The sequence below is a fragment of the Macaca thibetana genome, chromosome 16 (genome assembly GCF_024542745.1).
Source record: "Macaca thibetana thibetana isolate TM-01 chromosome 16, ASM2454274v1, whole genome shotgun sequence".
NCBI lineage: Eukaryota > Metazoa > Chordata > Mammalia > Primates > Cercopithecidae > Macaca > Macaca thibetana.
Genome location: NC_065593.1, coordinates 64,415,331 through 64,434,279, shown reverse-complemented (window position 1 = coordinate 64,434,279; position 18,949 = coordinate 64,415,331). Strand labels below are relative to the sequence as shown.

At 50.3% G+C, this 18,949-nt stretch overlaps 2 protein-coding genes across 4 annotated transcripts in view; both read right to left on the bottom strand.

Moving 5' to 3' along the window:
- Nucleotides 1-18,949, bottom strand: part of GGA3 (golgi associated, gamma adaptin ear containing, ARF binding protein 3) — a 271,030-nt gene that overhangs the window by 86,163 nt on the left and 165,918 nt on the right. The gene's annotated exons all lie outside the window — the stretch shown is intronic.
- GRB2 (growth factor receptor bound protein 2) overlaps nt 11,224-18,949 on the bottom strand; it is an 88,339-nt gene continuing 80,613 nt past the window's right edge. For all 3 annotated transcript variants that reach the window (XM_050764449.1, XM_050764450.1, XM_050764448.1), the window contains 2 exons: nt 14,818-14,986; nt 11,224-13,710 (listed from right to left, as the gene is read on the bottom strand). In XM_050764449.1, the coding sequence (XP_050620406.1) occupies nt 13,525-13,710; nt 14,818-14,986 (355 nt within the window). In that variant the 3' untranslated portion in view covers nt 11,224-13,524. The remainder of the gene's footprint in view (nt 13,711-14,817; nt 14,987-18,949) is intronic.

Below are 18,949 nucleotides of genomic sequence, written 5' to 3'. Positions count from 1 at the left end.
ATTGCATCACTGTACTCCAGCTTGGGCTATAGAGTCTTGCTCTGTTTCTTTTTTCTCTTTTCTTTTTTTTTTCTTTCTTTTGAGACGGGGTCTTGCTCTGTCCCCCAGGCTGGAGTGCAGTGGCGTGATCTTAGCTCACTGCAAGCTCTGCCTCCTGGGTTCACACCATTCTCCTGCCTCAGCCTCCCGAGTAGCTGGGACCACAGGCGCCCGCCACCATGCTCAGCGAATTTTTTGTATTATTAGTAGAGACGGGGTTTCACTGTGTTAGCTAGGATGGTCTTGATCTCCTGACTTTGTGATCTGCCCACCTCGGCCTCCCAAAGTGCTGGGATTACAGGAGTGAGCCACTGTGCCCAGGCGAGTCTTGCTCTGTTTCGGAAAGAAAGAAAAAAGGGGGCCCTGGTCACACAGCGAGGAATAAAGGCCCTGGCCTCAGGCCTGCAATCTCATGCTCTGTCTTACATCACACTGCTCCTGAGGGGCAGGAGCCTGGACTTTGCCCTCTTTGGACAGGCTGGGGAAAGAGGCAGGGTGGAGAGACAGGAGGAGGTTTTGTGGCCGTGGGGAGAGGGGGACAAGGGGCTGGGACCAGGATGGTACCAGGGAGCGTTTTCCCGAAGCCTGTCCCTGGAGCCCCGCGGCGTCCCTGGTCCTGTGGGCTCTTGGCTCACCTCCTGCCGCTCTGCTCTGGCCTCTCTCCTCTGTGCTTCCTGCCTTCCCCTCACCTGGCCCTCAGGGCTGTGCTTCCTTATGGGGACTGGAGTATGTGAGGCCTCACCTGTGGCCATGGTTTCAGGGCCACCTCCACGCTGACAATCCCTGGATCTGGATCCCCTGTCAGATCTGTCTCCTGAGCTCCAGGTGAACACACTCTGCTTTCTAGATGTTTGTCCTCAGGCACCTCAAATCCAACCCTCCAGCCTTTCTCCCCGCCTCACCCCACCCTGCCCATCTTCCCCTAGTTCCCCATCTCAACAAACAAAAGCCACAGATCCCCCCACTGCCCTGCAGCCATCTGGACCTGCCTTTCCCTCCACCCCAGGTCTTCCCAGCTCCTCCTCCTAAATACAGCTCAACGCCACTGGCTTATATGGCCCTCTGCCACTCCCTTCACTGGGACAACCGCAGCAGATTCTTTTCTTTTTTTTTTTTTTTTGAGACGGAGTCCGCTCTGTCGCCCAGGCTGGAGTGCAGTGGTGTGATCTCCGCCCACTGCAACCTCCGCCTCCCAGGTTCAAGCGATTCTCCTGTCTCAGCCTCCCGAGTAGCTGGGATTACAGGCACCCGCCACCATGCTCGGCTAATTTTTGTATTTTTAGTAGAGACGGGGTTTCACCATATTGGCCCGGCTGGTCTCAAACCCCTGACTTCCGGTGACCCACCCACTTTGGCCTCCCAAAGTGCTGGGATTACAGGCGTGAGCCACTTCACCTGGCCAACAGCAGCAGTTTCTTACAATCCAACACAATCGTGTCTGCTCCTCTGCTTAAAACCCCTCCAGGATATGGCTGCATAAAGCCTTGTACATCAGCCGGGCGCTGTGGCTCACGCCTGTAATCCCAGCACTTTGGGAGGCGGAGGCGGATGGATCACGAGGTCAGGAGATTGAGACCATCCTGGCTAACATGGTGAAACCTAGTCTCCACCAAAAACACAAAAAAATTAGCTGGGCGTGGTGGCGGGCGCCTGTAGTCCCAGCTACTTGGGAGGCTGAGGCAGGAGAATGATGTGAACCCGGGAGGCGGGGCTTGCAGTGAGCTGAGATCTGACCACTGCACTCCAGCCTGAGGGACAGAGCGAGACTCCGTCTCAAAAAAAACAAAAAACAACCTTGTACCTCAATGTTCATAGTCGTGTTATTCACAACAGCCAAACAGAAACATCCCCAATACCTGTCAATTGGTGAATGGATCAACAAAATGTGGTATATCAGGGCAATGGAAAATTATGATTCCATCATAAAAAGGAGTGAAGTACCAGCTGATCCATGCTGCCATGTGGATGAGCCTTGAAGACATTATACTAAATAAAAGAAGCCACATCCATAAGCCACATATTGGGATTCTGTTGAAATGAAATGTCCCGAATAGGAAAATCCATAGAGACAGAAAGTAAACGGTGGTTGCTGGGATCTGGGAGAGGTTGGGGGATAGATAATAGGGCATGATTGCTAAAGGGTATATGATTTCTTTTCCTTTTTTTTTTTTTTGAGATAGGGTCTCACTTGTCATCCAAGCTTGAGTGCAGTGGTGCAACTGGGGCTTACTGCAGCCTCCACCTCCCAGGCAAAGTTGATTCTCCCACCTCAGCCTCCCAAAGTGCTGGGATTACACGCCTGGCTAATTTTTGTATTTCTTGTAGGGGTGAGGTTTTGTCATGTTGCCCAGGCTGGGGTATATGGTGTCTTTTGGGGTATGACAGTGTTCTAAAATGGATTGTGGTGGCTGGCACAGTAGATCATGTCTGTAAATCCCAGCACTTTGGGAGGCCGAGATGGGAGGATCGCTTGAGGACAGGAGTTTGAGACCAGCCTCAGCGACATAGTGAGACCCCATCTCTACTAAAAAACATAAAATAAAATGGATTGTGGTGATGATTGCATAACTGTGAATACTAAAACACATTGAATAATATACTTCAGATGGGTCACTTACATGTTACATTGATTATGTCTCCACAAAACTTTTTTTTTTTTTTTTTTTGAGACAAAGTCTTGCTTTGTCACCCAGGCTGGAGTGCAGTGATGCCATCTCGGCTTGCTGCAACCTCTGCCTCCTGGGTTCAAGTGATTCTCCTGTTTCAGCCTCCTGTGTAGCTGGAATCATAGGCATGGGCCACCATGCCCGGATAATTTTTGTATTTTTAGTAGAGACTGGGTTTTACCAGGTTGGCCAGGCTGGTCGTGAACTCCTGACCTCAAGTGATCTGCCCCCATCGGCCTCCAAAAGTGCTGGGATTACAGGCATGAGTCACCATGCCCAGCCTCTTAAAAAAAAAAAAAAAAAAAAAAAAGGCTGGGCGCGGTGGCTCATGCCTGTAATCCCAGCACTTTGGGAGGCCGAGGTGAGTGGATCACCTGAGGTCAGGAGTTCAAGACCAGCCTGACCAACATGGAGAAACCCCGTCTCTACTAAAAATACAAAATTAGCCGAGTGTGGTGGTGCATGCCTGTAATCCCAGTTACTTGGGAGCCTGAGGCAGAAGAATCGCTTGAACCCCAGGAAGCGGAGGTTGCAGCGAGCCGAGATCGCGCCACTGTACTCTAGCCCGGGCAACAAGAGTGAAACTCTATCTCAAAAAAAAAAAAAAAAAAAGGCTGGGCACGGTAGCTCATGCCTATAATCCCAACACTTTGGGAGGCCGAGGCGGGCAGATCACTAGAGGTCAGGAGTTCAAGAACAGCCTGGCCAAATTGGTGAAACCCTGTCTCTACTAAAAACACAAAAATTAGGCCGGGCACGGTGGCTCACTCCTGTAATCCCAGCACTTTGGGAGGCTGAGGCAGGTGGATCATGAGGTCAAGAGTTCAAGACCAGCCTGGCCAGCATGGTGAAACCCCATCTCTACTAAAAATACAAAAAAAATTAGCTGGGCATGGTGGTGCACCTGTTGTCCCAGCTACTCGGGAGGTTGAGGCAGAGAATTGCTTGAACCCAGCAGGCGGAAGTTACAGTGAGCCAAGATTGTGCCACTGCACTCCAGCTTGGGCGACAGAGGGAGATTCCATCTCAAAAAAAAAAAAAAAGGCCGGGCGCGGTGGCTCAAGCCTGTAATCCCAGCACTTTGGGAGGCCGAGACGGGTGGATCACGAGGTCAGGAGATCGAGACCATCCTGGCTAACACGGTGAAACCCCGTCTCTACTAAAAAAAATACAAAAAACTAGCCGGGCAAGGTGGCGGGCGCCTGTAGTCCCAGCTACTCGGGAGGCTGAGGCAGGAGAATGGCGTGAACCCGGGAGGCGGAGCTTGCAGTGAGCTGAGATCCGGCCACTGCACTCCAGCCTGGGCGACAGAGCGAGACTCCGTCTCAAAAAAAAAAAAAAAAAAAAAAATTAGTCATGGTGGCGGGTGCCTGTAGTCCCATTTACTCAAGAGGCTGAGGCAGGAGAATTGCTTGAACCCAGGAGGCGGAGGTTGGAGTGAGCGGAGATTGTGCCACTGCACTCCAGAGTGAGACTCAGTCTCAGGAAAAAAAAAAAAAAAAAAAAAAGGCCAAGCGTGGTGGCTCATGCGTTTAATCCCAACACTTTGGGAGGCTGAGGTGGGAGGATCCCTTGAGTGCAGGAATTCAAGACTAGCCTGGGCAATATAGTGAGACCCCATCTCTATGAAATTTTTTAAAAAAATTAGCTGGGCATGGTGGTGTGCACGTGCCAGCTACTCAGGAGGTTGAGGTGGGAGGATCACTTGAGCCCAGGAGTTCAAGGCAGCAGTGAGCTATGATCATGCCACTGCACTCCAGCCTGGGACAGCGAGACCTCGTCTCAAAAAAAAAAAAAAAAAAAAAAAAAAAAAAAAGGGGGCATAAGAGAGAAATTGGCTTATCCTATGCAGCTAGGTCTGGAGAGTGGGGTTCGTGCAGAAGAGCCAGCACCGCCTGTGAGGAGATGGTGCGGGTGCTGGTCTTATGAGAGCTGCCACTGCTGCTTCCTTCTATTTTAGATGACAAGCAATTCTACTTCCTTTTCCAAAACCTCATATTTTTCTTTCTTTCTTTCTCTTTTTTTTTTTTTGAGACGGAGATTCGCTCTTGTTGCCCAAGCTGGAGTGCAATGGTGCAATCTTGGCTCACCGCAACCTCCGCCTCCTGGGTTCAAGCAGTTCTCCTGCCTTAGCCTCCTGAGTAGCTGGGACTACAGGCATTTGCCACCATTCCTAGCTAATTTTTTTTTTTTTTTTTTTTTTTTTTTTTTTTGAGACAGAGTCTCACTCTGTCGCCCAGGCTGGAGTGCAGTGGCGGGATCTCAACTCACTCAAGCTCCGCCTCCCGGGTTCATGCCATTCTCCTGCCTCAGCCTCCTGAGTAGCTGGGACTACAGGCAACCGCCACCACACCCAGCTAATTTTTTTTGTATTTTTAGTAGAGACGGGGTTTCATCATGTTAGCCAGGATGGTCTCGATCTCCTGACCTTGTGATCCACCCACCTCGGCCTCCCAAAGTGCTAGGATTACAGGCATGAGCCATCACGCCTGGCCAAAACCTCATATATTTCACTGGGCCTCTCAAGTTTCTCCCCAGGTCCTATCCCCAGTGTCGTCCCTGGATAGGCAGTGTGGCTGCTGTAACAGACACCTCTCCTCCCCCCACATCAGCGGTGCAACACAGCTGATTTTTGTTTTGTTTTTCTGAGACAAAGTCTTGGTCTCTCTGCTGCCCAGGCTGGAGTGCAGTGGCAGAATCACGGCTCACTGTAGCCTCGACCTTCCAGACTCAAGCAATCCTCCTGCCTCAGCCTCCTGGGTAGCTGGGACTACAGGAGCACACCACTGTGTCAGTCTAATTTTTTGTAGAGACAGGGTCTCACTATATTGCCAGGCTGTTCTCAATCTCCTAGGCTAAAGTGATCCTCCTGCCTCGGCCTCCCGAAGCGCTGGGATTATAGGAGCCACCGTGCCCCACCCTAGACATGTTCCAAATCTAACAGGTGCTCTGGGTCTTCTGCCGGCTCTCCTGCATCCACCCATAGGCAAGAGAAACAACAAAGTGGGGAGGCCACAAGGCCCAAACACACCACACACGTCAGGACTGGAGCGCATGGCTGCTTGGAACAGAAATGAGGTTGGGCACATGGTCCAGACAACTGGGAGAGAGCCGGGTGAGGTCACTGGGCAGGCTCCACCACAGAGCCTGACTTCACTCAGCTAACATGACCCCAGCCTCTTCCAGGCTATCTGGATTCTGGTCTCCGCACCGCTGCAAGTTAGGTGTTCCTAAAACTCATCTTTCATCATACCGCTCATCTATAAGAGCTACAGAAGCAGCCAGGCGCGTGGCTCACGCCTGTAATCCCAGCACTTTGGGAGGCCGAGGCGGGTGGATCACCTGAGGTCGGGAGTTTGAGACCAGCCTGGCCAACATGGTGAAGCCCCGTCTCTACTAAAAATACAAAAATTAGCTGGGCGTGGTGGCACACACCTGTAATCCCAGCTTCTGGGGAGGCTGAGGAAGGAGAATTGCTTGAGCCCAGGAGGCAGAGGTTTCAGTGAGCTGAGATTGTGTCACAGCAATCCAGGCTGGGTGAGAGTGAGACTGTTTTTTTTTTTTTTTTTTTTGAGACGGAGTCTCGCTCTGTAGCCCAGGCTGGAGTGCAGTGGCCGGATCTCAGCTCACTGCAAGCTCCGCCTCCCGGGTTCACGCCATTCTCCGGCCTCAGCCTCCCGAGTAGCTGGGACTACAGGCGTCCGCCACCTCGCCCGGCTATTTTTTTTTTTGTATTTCTTAGTAGAGACGGGGTTTCACCGTGTTAGCCAGGATGGTCTCGATCTCCTGACCTCGTGATCCGCCCATCTCAGCCTCCCAAAGTGCTGGGATTACAGGCTTGAGCCACCGCGCCCGGCCGAGACTGTTTTTTTAAAAAAAAAAAAAAAAAAAAAAAAAAAGCTACCAAAGGCTCCTGTGTCAACAGGCAGAATGGGCATCACTCAGCCTGCATTCAAGGCCCCCACAAACCCCACTTGGGCTCTTTCTTCCTCGCTGCAGGAGGCCACTCAGGCTCCCTCGAGCCATCTCCAGGCAGGTGCTTGCTCCCACCACCAGGCCTCTACCAGACCACCTGCCCTGGTGTCTATTAGTCCTATTAGTCACTGTCCAAACTCATTTCACCCAATCCCCAGGGCAAGTCCCATCTGCCTCCAAGCCTCCCTTTGAGCCTGTGCTGTCTACATTTCCTCTTTGAAAGTCTCTCTCATGCAAGGGCTTGCATAATACAAGAATCAGAACTGAAGAGTGCGTCTGTGTCAAGGACAGAAGGCTCCCGTGGGGCAGTTTCCGGTTTCAGGGTGACTCAGAGCAGCAATGCCACCATGCAGCAATCGAAAGGGGTGGCTGATGGTGTGGGAAGACACGGGGGCCCTCCTCAGCCTCCAGTTAAAGGGGAGAGAAGTGCCTCCAATTCCACACGCCCCAGGAATGACATTCACCGACAATCCCCATAGGTGTGGGCAACACATCTGTAACAGAGTAAATGAAAAAGAGTACACCCCTCGCCCCTTGCTTCCCTAGCACAGCACAGGATGAGCGGTGGGGTTACAGCAGGAGGCAAACGTCCACCCTTTCACCCCAGGCTCGGGCCCTTCCACAGGCCTGCAGCACGAGGCGAGCTCTCAGGACCTGGCAGCTGCTATTTTGGAGGCCAACACTGCTGTCACCACAACTCATACCCAAGGAATGGCTGCAATAGCCATGCTTTCTCAATCCGAATCCAGGAATGTTAAAAAAGGCGGCTGGGGCAGGGCCCGTTGACTCACGCCTGTAATCCCAGCACTTTGGAGGCCGAGGTGGGCAGATCACGAGGTCAGGAGATCAAGACCATCCTGGCCAACATGGTGAAACCCCATCTCTACTAAAAATATAAAAATTAGCTGGGTGTGGTGGCGGGTGCCTGTAGTTCCAGCCACTTGGGAGGCTGAGGGAGCAGAATCGCTTGTACCTAGGAGGCGGAGGTTGCAATGAGCTGAGATCACACCACTGCACTCCAGCAAGAGTCAGACACTAACTGGAAAAAAAAAAAAAGAAAAAAAAAAGAAGGCTGTCCTTGGAGACCTAAGACCAGTGTTGCTCTCGGATGGGCCAGAGTCGAGACTTAAAATATGTCTCAGTAATTTCTTTTTTGGATGGGGTATAGTATGGCTTTTAAGTGTTAGTTTTAAAAGTAGTGTTTAGAATGCACTGAGCAGTAAGTGGCTTAATCAATATCACTATCATGCAACATTGATCTATCAGTGCTGTTGGCACACAGAATTGTATTCTTTTTTTTTTGAGATGGAGTCTCACTCTGTCGCCCAGGCTGGAGTGCAATGGCACGATCTCAGCTCACTGCAACCTCCGTCTCCCGGGTTCAAGCGATTCTCCTGCCTCAGCCTCCCAAGGAGCTGCGATTACAGATGCCTGCCACCACACCCACCTAATTTTGGTATTTTTAGTAGAGCCGGGGTTTCACCATGTTGGCCAGGCTGGTCTTGAACTCCTGACCTCAGGTAAGGAGGTAAAGACCAGCCTCAGACTCCCAAAGTGCTGGGATTTCAGGTGTGAGCCACCATGCCTGGCCTGTACTCTTATTTCTTCAGTGGTGGTAAGTACCCCCAAGGAAAGCCATTATTTGGGATTCTGACACCAGCCTTCCTAGGGGTGAGCACGATTCATCTGCCTTGGCACAGCTGACTGCAGGGAGGAGCCAGGACCCCACCAGACTGGGGCTAAGCTTCAGAAGCTCCCAATGAACACATCTTAAGCCATGTGCATCTTTCTCTTTATTCGTGAGTATAAAATGTGGCTCTGGTCTGGGGAATTTGTATTTATTACACATGTACACACAGTATCTCAAGTTAAAAGTATTTCCAGCCAGGAGCAGTGGCTCACGCCTGTAATCCCAGCACTTTGTGAGGCCGAGGCGGGTGGATTACAAGGTCAGGAGATTGAGACCATCCTGGCTAACACGGTGAAATCTTGTCTTTACTGAAAATACAAAAACAAAATTAGCCAGGTGTGGTGGAGGGCACCTGTAGTCCCAGCTACTTGGGAGGCTGAGGCAGGAGAATGGTGTGAACCCAGGAGGTGGAGCTTGCAGTGAGCTGAGATCACGCCTGCACTGGCCAGAAGGCTCCTGGAAGAGGCTGGGAGAATTCCCAAGGCACCCCACCCAGATGCCTTCCCAGGAATCCTGGATCCCTGAGGAGGGAGATACAATCACTAAGAAATCTGTGACCAAACTGCTGCTGATCACAGAAAAGTGGTGATTTTCCCATTAATTCTGAAACAAGTCAAATGCGAGGGAGGGGACAAATTGAGCAAACAGCCTCAAATGAGGCTAAATGAGTCACCATGCCCAGCCTTTTCAATTAAATAGCTCCATTTTGTAAATTTCTGCTCAGCTTCAAGGAGGCCAGCCCAAGTGGACCACAGGACTAGCAGCCTTGACTCTCGCTGGGTCAAGATCCTTATCACATATAGCTACTGCAGGGGAGGGTCAAAAACGTCCCAGGCCAGGCACATACGCACACACACACGCCTGGATTCCCAGCACTTTGAGAAGCCAAGGGTTGGGGGATATCTTGAGCCCAGGAGTCTGAGATCAGCCTGGGAAACACAGACCCCACTGTACAAAAGAATGAAATGAGCCGGGTGCAGTAGCGTATGCCTGTAGTCCCAGCTACCTGGGAGTCTGAGACGATCACTTGAGCCCAGGAGATTGAGTCTGCAGTGAGTTATGATCGCACCACGGCACTCCAGCCTGGGTGGCAGATAAAGACCCTGTCACAAAACAAAATGACCCACAGACCTCCCCTGCTCAGTGTGGTTAAACCAAGAATTCAAGTCAGGATTTCTTGGGTATTTTTTTTTTTTTTGGTGATAGGTCTCTCAGGCTGGAGTGCTGTGGCACGACTTCAGCTCACTGCAACCTCCACCTCAGCCTCCTGAGTAGCTGAGACCACAGGTGTGCATCACCACACTCAGGTCATTTTTGGTAGACATGGGGTTTCACCATGTTGCCTAGGCTGGTCTGGCATTCTTGAGCTCAAGCAATCCACCTGCCTCGGCTCTCAGTGTTGGGATTACAGGTGTAAGCCACTGAGCCTGGCCCTTATTACCTTTTTTTTTGAGACGGAATCTTGCTCTGTCACCCAGGCTGGAGTGCAGTGGCACGATCTTGGCTCACTGTAACCTCCACCTTCTGGGTTCAAGCGATTCTCCTGCTTCAGCCTCCCGAGTAGCTGGGATTACAGGTGCCCGCCACCATGCCTCGCTAAGTTTTTTATTTTTAGTATAGATGGGGTTTCACTATGTTGGCTAGGCTGGTCTTGAACTCCTGACCTCCTGATCCACCCGCCTCAGTCTCCGAAAGCGCTGGGATTACAGGCGTGAGCCACCATGCCTGGCCCTTTTTTATTACCCCTTTTTTTTTTTTTTTTTTTTGAGACGGAGTCTCGCTCTGTCGCCCAGGCTGGAGTGCAGTGGCCGGATCTCAGCTCACTGCAAGCTCCGCCTCCCGGGTTCACGCCATTCTCCTGCCTCAGCCTCCCGAGTAGCTGGGACTACAGGCGCCCACAACCGCGCCCGGCTAATTTTTTGTATTTTTAGTAGAGACGGGGTTTCACCATTGTCTCGATCTCCTGACCTTGTGATCCGCCCGCCTCGGCCTCCCAAAGTGCTGGGATTACAGGCGTGAGCCACCGCGCCCGGCCCTTTTTATTACTTTTTTGAGACAAGGTCTCACCCTGATGCCCAGGCTGGAGTGCAGTGGTGCAACCACAGCTCACTGTGGCCTTGACCTCCTGGGCTCCAGTGATCCACCTCAGCCTCCCAAGTAATTGTAACTACAGGCGTGTGCCACTGCATCTGGCTAATTTGCTTTTTGTAGAGAGGCGGGGAGTCTCCCTATGCTGCCCAGATTGGTCTCAAACTTCTGGGCTCAAGTGATCCCCCACTTTGACCTCCCAAAGTGCTGGGATTACAGGCATGAGCTACCATGGCTAGCCCTCATTGCTTTTTTGTTAAGTATTCTTTGCCTCTGTAGCCAACGTGTGTGTAAACATGCCTCGTCTCACCCTAAAAGCAGCCTATTGAGCAAACAAGTAGGTTTTACTTACTTAGCACATCAGAATCATTTCTTCATAGGTGTTTCTGTCCTTCTCCTTGTTTAACACAGAGAACAGGAGAACGAAATAAGCCAAGCTCTTTATCCTCCCAAAGTCCTTGGTCTAGACCAGAGTCCCCAAAGCGTGGTCAGTGGTTTCTCTACATCAGAAACAGCGGGGCATGTCTGTGTCCTCAAAGTTAATGTCCAAGGATGGGGGGCGGTTTGCAATTCTGTACTATTAATAGGCTCCCCAGGAGTTCCTGACAGCTAACTATGGGCATCGCTCCCAGGAGGGCCTGTGAGCCCCACATGCTCCCCTAGGGGGATGTAAGCTGGGAGTCTGAAATAAGGACCCAAGATTCCTGACTCCCCAAGGCGGTTTTTAAATTTTTAAGGCAGACAAGGGGAAAAAAAGATACCAAGTGAAGAATTCATTGTATGTTTATTATTCACAGTTAATCACTACCTACCAAATGCTATCTGCAGAGTTAAAGGATTAAGTACATAGGTCTTTCTTTAAACACTGATTTTTTTTTTTTAAATATATACACACAAAACTTAGTTCAGCAAGGCTTCATGATATACACCAATTCCAAAATAAAACAATCAAATGGTCCAGGTGCAGAATGCCAGATTCCTTTTATCATCAGCGAGGAAAGGAGAAGCAGAATGAGGAGTGAGGGAAGGCAGGGACAGGCTCTGCCCAGAAGGGCTGCCGCCTCCTGGCACAGCGAATGCTCCAGGCCCAGGCCCTGTTCATATTCAGAGTCGGAGGGAGACTCCCATCAGCCGCTTTGGGACCGAGAGGACCAACTGTCACCAACTCTCCGGAGAGAGGGAGGCAGCCTTGTTTTTGTCGTGGAAAGGGGAGTGGGTGGAGAAAAAGATTACAGGCACATCACTACAGGGGACCAGAAGTGGAGAGAAGACAGAGATCTCTGCCGAGGCCTTGGTCTTTCTTTCCAATCTTGTCTTCCCCAACTCTCCCTGCTTCCTGGGACCATCTGTAGGGGTGGGGAGCAGCAGTCAACACAGCCCACTGGCAAGGCAGGCACAAGCAGCACTCTGGCTTCCCAATGCTGCCCTCACGCTCATCTGGACAGGTCAGGGGACACAGGATGAAAGCCACAGCCCAATCTAAGAGCAAGACAGGTGAGAAGTGAGTACTCTCATTGTGCACTCCAGCATAGGAATAAGGTGAAACCTGCTACAACCGGAGGCTGCGTTCCCATGACTTCCTCCTTCGCTCTCCTTGTCTGGGGCTTGCTGGTTCCAGGGGTGCATATAGTGATGGGGTGGGGGCCACAACCCCTGAGACAGTGAGGACAGGCTTCCAACCCCCTGTAAGCCAGATCCAGTGGGATGTGGGAGAGCTGGGTGGTCACCTTCCCTCTTGCCCCGGTGGCCCGTCACACTCACACTGCAACCTGGACAAGCAGTTCCCTGAACCCCCAAGGGGCTCACACACCTTAAAGCTGGAGCTTAAAGCCTCCTGGCTTAGTACAAGCAGGAGAATGCCTCACCTTCTACTCCTGCTTGTCTCCCTTGCTCTACCCTGCCCCAAGGGAAAAATATTTACACAGAGTAGGAGACAAATTGGCTGAAAAGCTCTGGACTGTCTTTAACTTATTTTAAAACAAAACAAATTAAAAACAAAAACAAAAACAAAAAACACCACCACTCAGAAGCAACCCTCGAAATAAGGAAAAAGGCACTATGAAAAAACAACATGCTCGATAATCCCACTGGAAGGGCCAACAAAGTGGAAAGAGACAGGCTGTTGGGAGGGCTTTTTTTTTTTTTTTTTTTTTTTGAGATGGAGCCTCGCTCTGTCACCCAGGCTGGAGTACAATGGCATGGTCTCGGCTCACTGCAACCTCCACCTCCCAGGTTCAAGTGATTCTCCTGCCTGAGGCTCCCGAGTAGCTGGGATTACAGGCGCATGCCACCACACCCAGCTAATTTTTGTATTTTTAGTACAGACAGGGTTTTGCCATGTTGGCTAGGTTGGTCTCGAACTCCTGACTTTGTGATCCACCCACCTTGGCCTCCCAAAGTGCTGGGATTACAGGCGTGAGCCACCACGCTGCCCGGCCCAGGCAGGCTTTCTAGGGAAGCCATGGAGGCAGCGACATGCTTTCCTTCTACCCCACTCTACTGCCAACTTGGACAAAATACACTGGGGGTCTGGGCTGGAAGGCAGATTCCTACAAGCCCCCTCCTCTGGAGGAAGTTAAACAGCAAAGGTGTCGAGCTGCCCTGCCCCCTCCTTTTTGTGTGTATATACGAAGAACACAGAAACAGTGGTTCTTCTTTCAGTCATTCCAACTAAAACAGACATTTTGCATAGAGAGAATACCAGCCCACTTGGTTTCTTGTCTTTTATTATTGGCGTCAGCTAGGACTATACGTGGCCTTAAACGTCATGCACTGATGGACAGAAGAGAAAAAAGGATGAAAAAAAGGGCAAAGGAGGGGAAAGAGGAGCAGCAGTGAAAATTTGTAATAAAAACTCTTCTTAATTTATAGGTAAGTTTTGGCATTTTTAAATCCAACGCCCCCTCCCACCCCCTAAAGTTCCAACCAAAGTGAGAGGGTCACAGGGTGACCCGGCCAGGTGTTCTGCACTCCCTCACAGGCTGCTGTTAGTGGCAGCTTGTGGGTTTAATTCTTTTGTATGTGTTTTACATTTTTCACTTTCTTTAAATAATTGCTTCTTGATTCTTAGACGTTCCGGTTCACGGGGGTGACGTAATTGCGGGGAAACATGCCGGTCTGCCCGTGGCAAGCTCCTTTCCACCAGTTGGGGTCTGAGTTATCCATGACATGGATAAAATCTCCCCGGCGGAAGCCCAGCTCTCCATCCTCCTGAGGATCAAAGTCAAAGAGGGCCTGGACGTATGTCGGCTGCTGCAAAACAGGAGCAGGAAAAACCCATATTGCATTCCTGGTCTGTGGCCGGCCACCTCCGAGGCCAGACGGGTTCCAGGGGGAAACGAATGCGTGCCAAATTCTCCATGTTTTCTAAACTCACCTCCCATCTCCCAACCCCCCATTTATTCTTACCTCTTCTAAGTTTACAGGCCAAGCGGGTTTAGTGTGATCTTTCCCAGTGCTCAGAAAATGCTAGAGTATGTCTCCCAGAGGAGGGTGGCCAACTGTGCCATATTATCAAGTAGAGGGCAGGCAGTGCTTGGAGGGGAAAGTTCTTCAGAAACAGCCGTCTGTGTTTAGGCTGTGGGCCCAGAATCTGCAAATCCCTTCTACCACACCCTTAAGATATTAGAGCCTAAAATTCTGGAGCTCGCATAACATAAAGGACTCTAACTGTAACTTATGACCAGGGCTCGAGGGACAGGAACGGTGCCGACCTCACTCCCTCACAAGCATAGTTTTCCTCATAATTTGCCTCCAGGGACAGGATCTTTGGGTGGGTGTGTTAAAGACCATCTCCCTAGAGAGACTGGCAAGCTGGCTACACACTGCCTCTGGAAAAGCAAAAATCCTCTATTTAAAACAACAAATCTTTGTTTTTTTTTTTTTTTTTTTTTTTTTTTGAGATGGAGTCTCCCTCTGTCACCCAGGTTGGAGTGCGGTGGTACAATCTCAGCTCACTGTGACCTCCACCTCCTGGGTTCAAGCGATTTTTCCATCTCAGCTTCCCAAGCGCAGGTGGGCGCCACCACATCTGGCTAATTTTTGTATTTTTAGTAGAGACAGGGTTTCACCATGTTGGCCAGGCTAGTCTCAAGCTCCTGACCTCAAGTGATCTGCCTGCCTCAGCCTCCCAAAGTGCTGGGATTACTGGCATGAGCTACTACGCTGGGCCAGAAACAAGAAATTTTTAGTGTGAATGGAAGGTAACGTGTTCAGTAACGAGCACAGAAGCCCCAGTGGCAATCCCTGAAGGGCGCCTGCATGTTGATTGAGGGTCACCTCCCCCTTCCCACAGGAATGCACACTGAGGAGCTATTCTTAATTTCTAAAATGATCCCATCTCACCCTGATGAGGCTTACCTGTGGCACCTGTTCTATGTCCCGCAGGAATATCTGCTGGTTTCTGGAGACAGATGTAGATCTGTGATAATCCACCAGCTCATTCAAAGAATTGAACTTCACCACCCAGAGGAAGTACTTGCCGGCTCCGTCTCGGAGCACCTTGAAGTGCTGCACATCGTTTCCAAACCTGGGAGGGACAGAGAGCACATGGACCGGCTAAAGGCTCTAACCTGGCAAATCGAAGGCTATCTGCCCATATAAGCGATATCTTGAGAGAACCACTGTCCCGGCAGCACTCCTCAGGGACTGCAGAGTAACAAGTTTCCTCACTGCGTGTCCCTGGAACAGACCCCTCCCTATGACTGATGGGCACCAGGACAACATGAAGAAACCAGACAGGGACAGGCCATCAGTCACTCTCATTCTGAAGATGTTTGTAAGATAAAGAGTCCAGGCTGGGCACGGTGGCTCACACCTGTAATCCCAACACTTTGGAGGCCAAGGCGGGCAGATCACTTGAGGTTGGGATTTCGAGACCAGCCTGATCAACATGGAGAAACCCCATCTCTACTAAAAATACAAAAGTAGCTGGGCGTGGTGGTGCATGCCTGTAATCCCGGCTACTCGGGACACCAAGGCAGGAGAATCACTTGAACCCAGGAGGCGGAGGTTGCAGTGAGCTGAGATTGCGCCACTGCACTCCAGCCTGGGTAACAAGAGTGAAACTCTGTCTCAAAAAAAAAGAAAAAAACAGTCCATGTGCCCTGAACCCTAACAAATAAAACAGCCTTACTTAAGACAAAGAAGTGTGACTTAACTTCCTTTGAATAAAAAAATAATTAAAATGTTATATGCAGGAAGAAGGTGAGGAGGGCTGGAAATACTTTCAACAATTCTCTCGTAACTGCGAATAGTTCCAAGTCATGTTTTCCATTCAGGAATTTTAGATCCACTCACGGGGAAAAGGTCTCTGAATGAAAGGACACACTGGCACAATAAAAGAGGCCCAGGCTTCGAAACCCAAAAGCTTCTCCATCACCAGATCACACCCTTTTACACTGGCTAGCAAAACCAGCAACAGTGTGGCTGGCTGGTACTAGCTCACAGGGTCTGTCACAGGATATTTGGCTAGAACACCAGCCCAGCGAGGGCGCTTCTGCCTGTCCTGTTCACCTGGCCAGGCGCTCAAAAAGGCATTCTCGGCCAGGCGCGGTGGCTCACGCCTGTAATCCCAGCACTTTGGGAGGCCGAGGTGGGCGGATCACAAGGTCAGGAGATTGAGACCATCTTGGCTAACACGGTGAAACCCCATCTCTACTAAAAATACAAAAATTTAGCCAGGTGTGGTGGCATGTGCATGTGCCTGTAGTCCCAGCTACTCAGAAGGCTGAGGCAGGAGAATCGCTTGCACCCAGGAGGCAGAGCTTGCAGTGAGCTGAGATTGGGACACTGTACTCCAGCCTGGGTGACAAACGAGACTCCGTCTCAAAAAAAAAAAAAAAAAGGCATTCTCCGAGAGTGCCTGTTCAATGAATGGAGTCCCTCCTCTCCTTCAGTCCTTTAGTCTTTCAGCTGACGGAAACTAAAGGCGTCAGAAAATCAATCCAGCAGGTGGCAGCACTGAGCTTCAAGGAAGCCAGTGAGCACAAGATGCCCCGCATTTGGAAAAAATACTGCTTTTACATGTAAGACAAAATGTGAAAGGTGAAAGCTTCATTAGCAAGGGTATATCCCACGGCACTTCTGGCCCCACAGAGGCCTACTTCCACCCATGCAACGCAGGTGGTTTCTAAAAAAGCCCAGGGCCCCAATAATGAGCAGCATGCTAACTACTGTGTTTCAAATCACAGGCTCAAAACATCCTAAAACTAAGAAACATCTGAAGACTGTTGATTCTTGAACCTCTTTTGCAAAGGGGTGTGTGTGTTGTTAAAGAGAGTCATGACACCTGTTTTGCTTCTAAAACAATAAATGCATTAAATCCTTAAAAGATTCTACTTGAGAAAATGGAAGTTTGAGAGCTTCTGCTGAGCAAACAGGCAGCCTCCAGCCGAGCACGTGGCTGCCCCCGTGGTTTTGGCCACCACCCAGTGATTTATTGCTTGTTCCCCTCATTTTATATGGTTTCAGTTACATTTGGGTCAGCATAAAACTAAAGAAAGACAGGTGACAGTTTTTCTTTTCTTTTTTAAAGATGGAGTTTTGCTCTTTTACCCAGGCTGGAGTGCAGTGGTATGATCTTGGCTCACTGCAGCCTCGACCTCCGAGGCTCAAGCAATCCTCCCACCTCAGTCCCCAAAATAGCTGAGACTACAGGCAAGAGCCACCACGCCTGGCTAATTTTCGATTTTTGCAGAGATGGGGTTTTGCCATGTTGCTCAGGCTGGTAGCGAACTCCTGAGCTCAGGCAATCCACCCGCCTCTGCCTCCCAAAGTGCTGGAATTACAGGCTTAAGCCACCATGCTGGGCCATAACTATAAATTTAAAATCTACATTTCAAAAAAAAATCTACATTTTAATCACACATTAAGTGATTCTAAAACCAAATGAGATACTCAGTTCATTCATTTATTCTTTTTTTTGAGACATAGTCTTGCTCTGTCACTCAGGCTGGAGTGTAGTGGCGTGATCTTGGCTCATCCTCCTCCCGGGTTCAAGTGATTCTCCTGTCTCAGCCTCCTGAGTAGCTGGGATTACAGGCACATGCATGCCACCAAGTCCAGGCCATTTTTGTATTTTTTTTAGTAGAGACAGGGTTTCACCATGTTGGCCAGGCTGGTCTCGAACTCCTGACCTCAGGTGATCCGCCTGCCTTGGCCTCCCAAAGTGCTAGGATTAAAGGTGTGAGCCACTGTCCCCAGCTTTTTAAAATTTTTTTGAGACAGAGTTTTGCTCGTCGCCCAGGCTGAAGTGCAGTGGCGCCATCTCGCCTCACTACAACCTCCACCTCCTGGATTCGACTGATTCTCTGGCTTTAACCTCCTGAGTTGCTGGGCCTACGGGTGTGTGCCACTATGCCTGAGTTATTTTCTATTTTTAGTAGAGATGGGGTTTCACCATGTTGGCCAGGCTGGTCAGTTCATTTTTTTTTTTTTTTTTTGAGACAGAGTCTGGCTCTGTTGCCCAGGCGGGAGTGCAGTGGCCGGATCTCAGCTCACTGCAAGCTCCGCCTCCCAGGTTTACGCCATTCTCCTGCCTCAGCCTCCCGAGTAGCTGGGACTACAGGCGCCTGCCACCTCACCTGGCTAGTTTTTTGTATTTTTTAGTAGAGACGAGGTTTCTTTTTTTTTTTTTTTTTTTTTTTGAGACGGAGTCTCGCTCTGTCGCCCAGGCTGGAGTGCAGTGGCCGGATCTCAGCTCACTGCAAGCTCCGCCTCCCGGGTTCGGGCCATTCTCCTGTCTCAGCCTCCTGAGTAGCTGGGACTACAGGCGCCTGCCACCTCGCCCGGCTAGTTTTTTGTATTTTTTAGTAGAGACGGGGTTTCACCGTGTTAGCCAGGATGGTCTCGATCTCCTGACCTCGTGATCCGCCCGTCTCGGCCTCCCAAAGTGCTGGGATTACAGGCTTGAGCCACCCAGGCCCGGCCTCAAAAACAATCTTAATGTAATGTAAATTAAGTAGTGATCTGAATGTTGAACCTAATCACTTCTTTATATATAAGTGATGAAGTGATCTGTCAGACTCCTGGGGAGGGTCTTATGATAATACATTAACTAGAAAAGAACTGAAAGTAAAAAACATATAGAAATAAAAATTTAGGCCGGGCGCGGTGGCTCAAGCCTGTAATCCCAGCACTTTGGGAGGCCGAGATGGGCGGATCACGAGGTCAGGAGATTGAGAGACGATCCCGGCTAACACGGTGAAACCCCGTCTCTACTAAAAAAAAAATACAAAAAAATAGCCGGGCGAGGTGGCGGGCGCCTGTAGTCCCAGCTACTCGGGAGGCTGAGGCAGGAGAATGGCGTAAACCCGGGAGGCGGAGCTTGCAGTGAGCTGAGATCCGGCCACTGCACTCCAGCCTGGGTGACAGAGCAAGACTCCGTCTCAAAAAAAAAAAAAAAAAAAAAAAAAAAAAAGAAATAACAATTTAATTCAAAATCCTGACTTCACAGATGAGGTGCGAATTGTTGAGAATCTTCAAGTGCTGA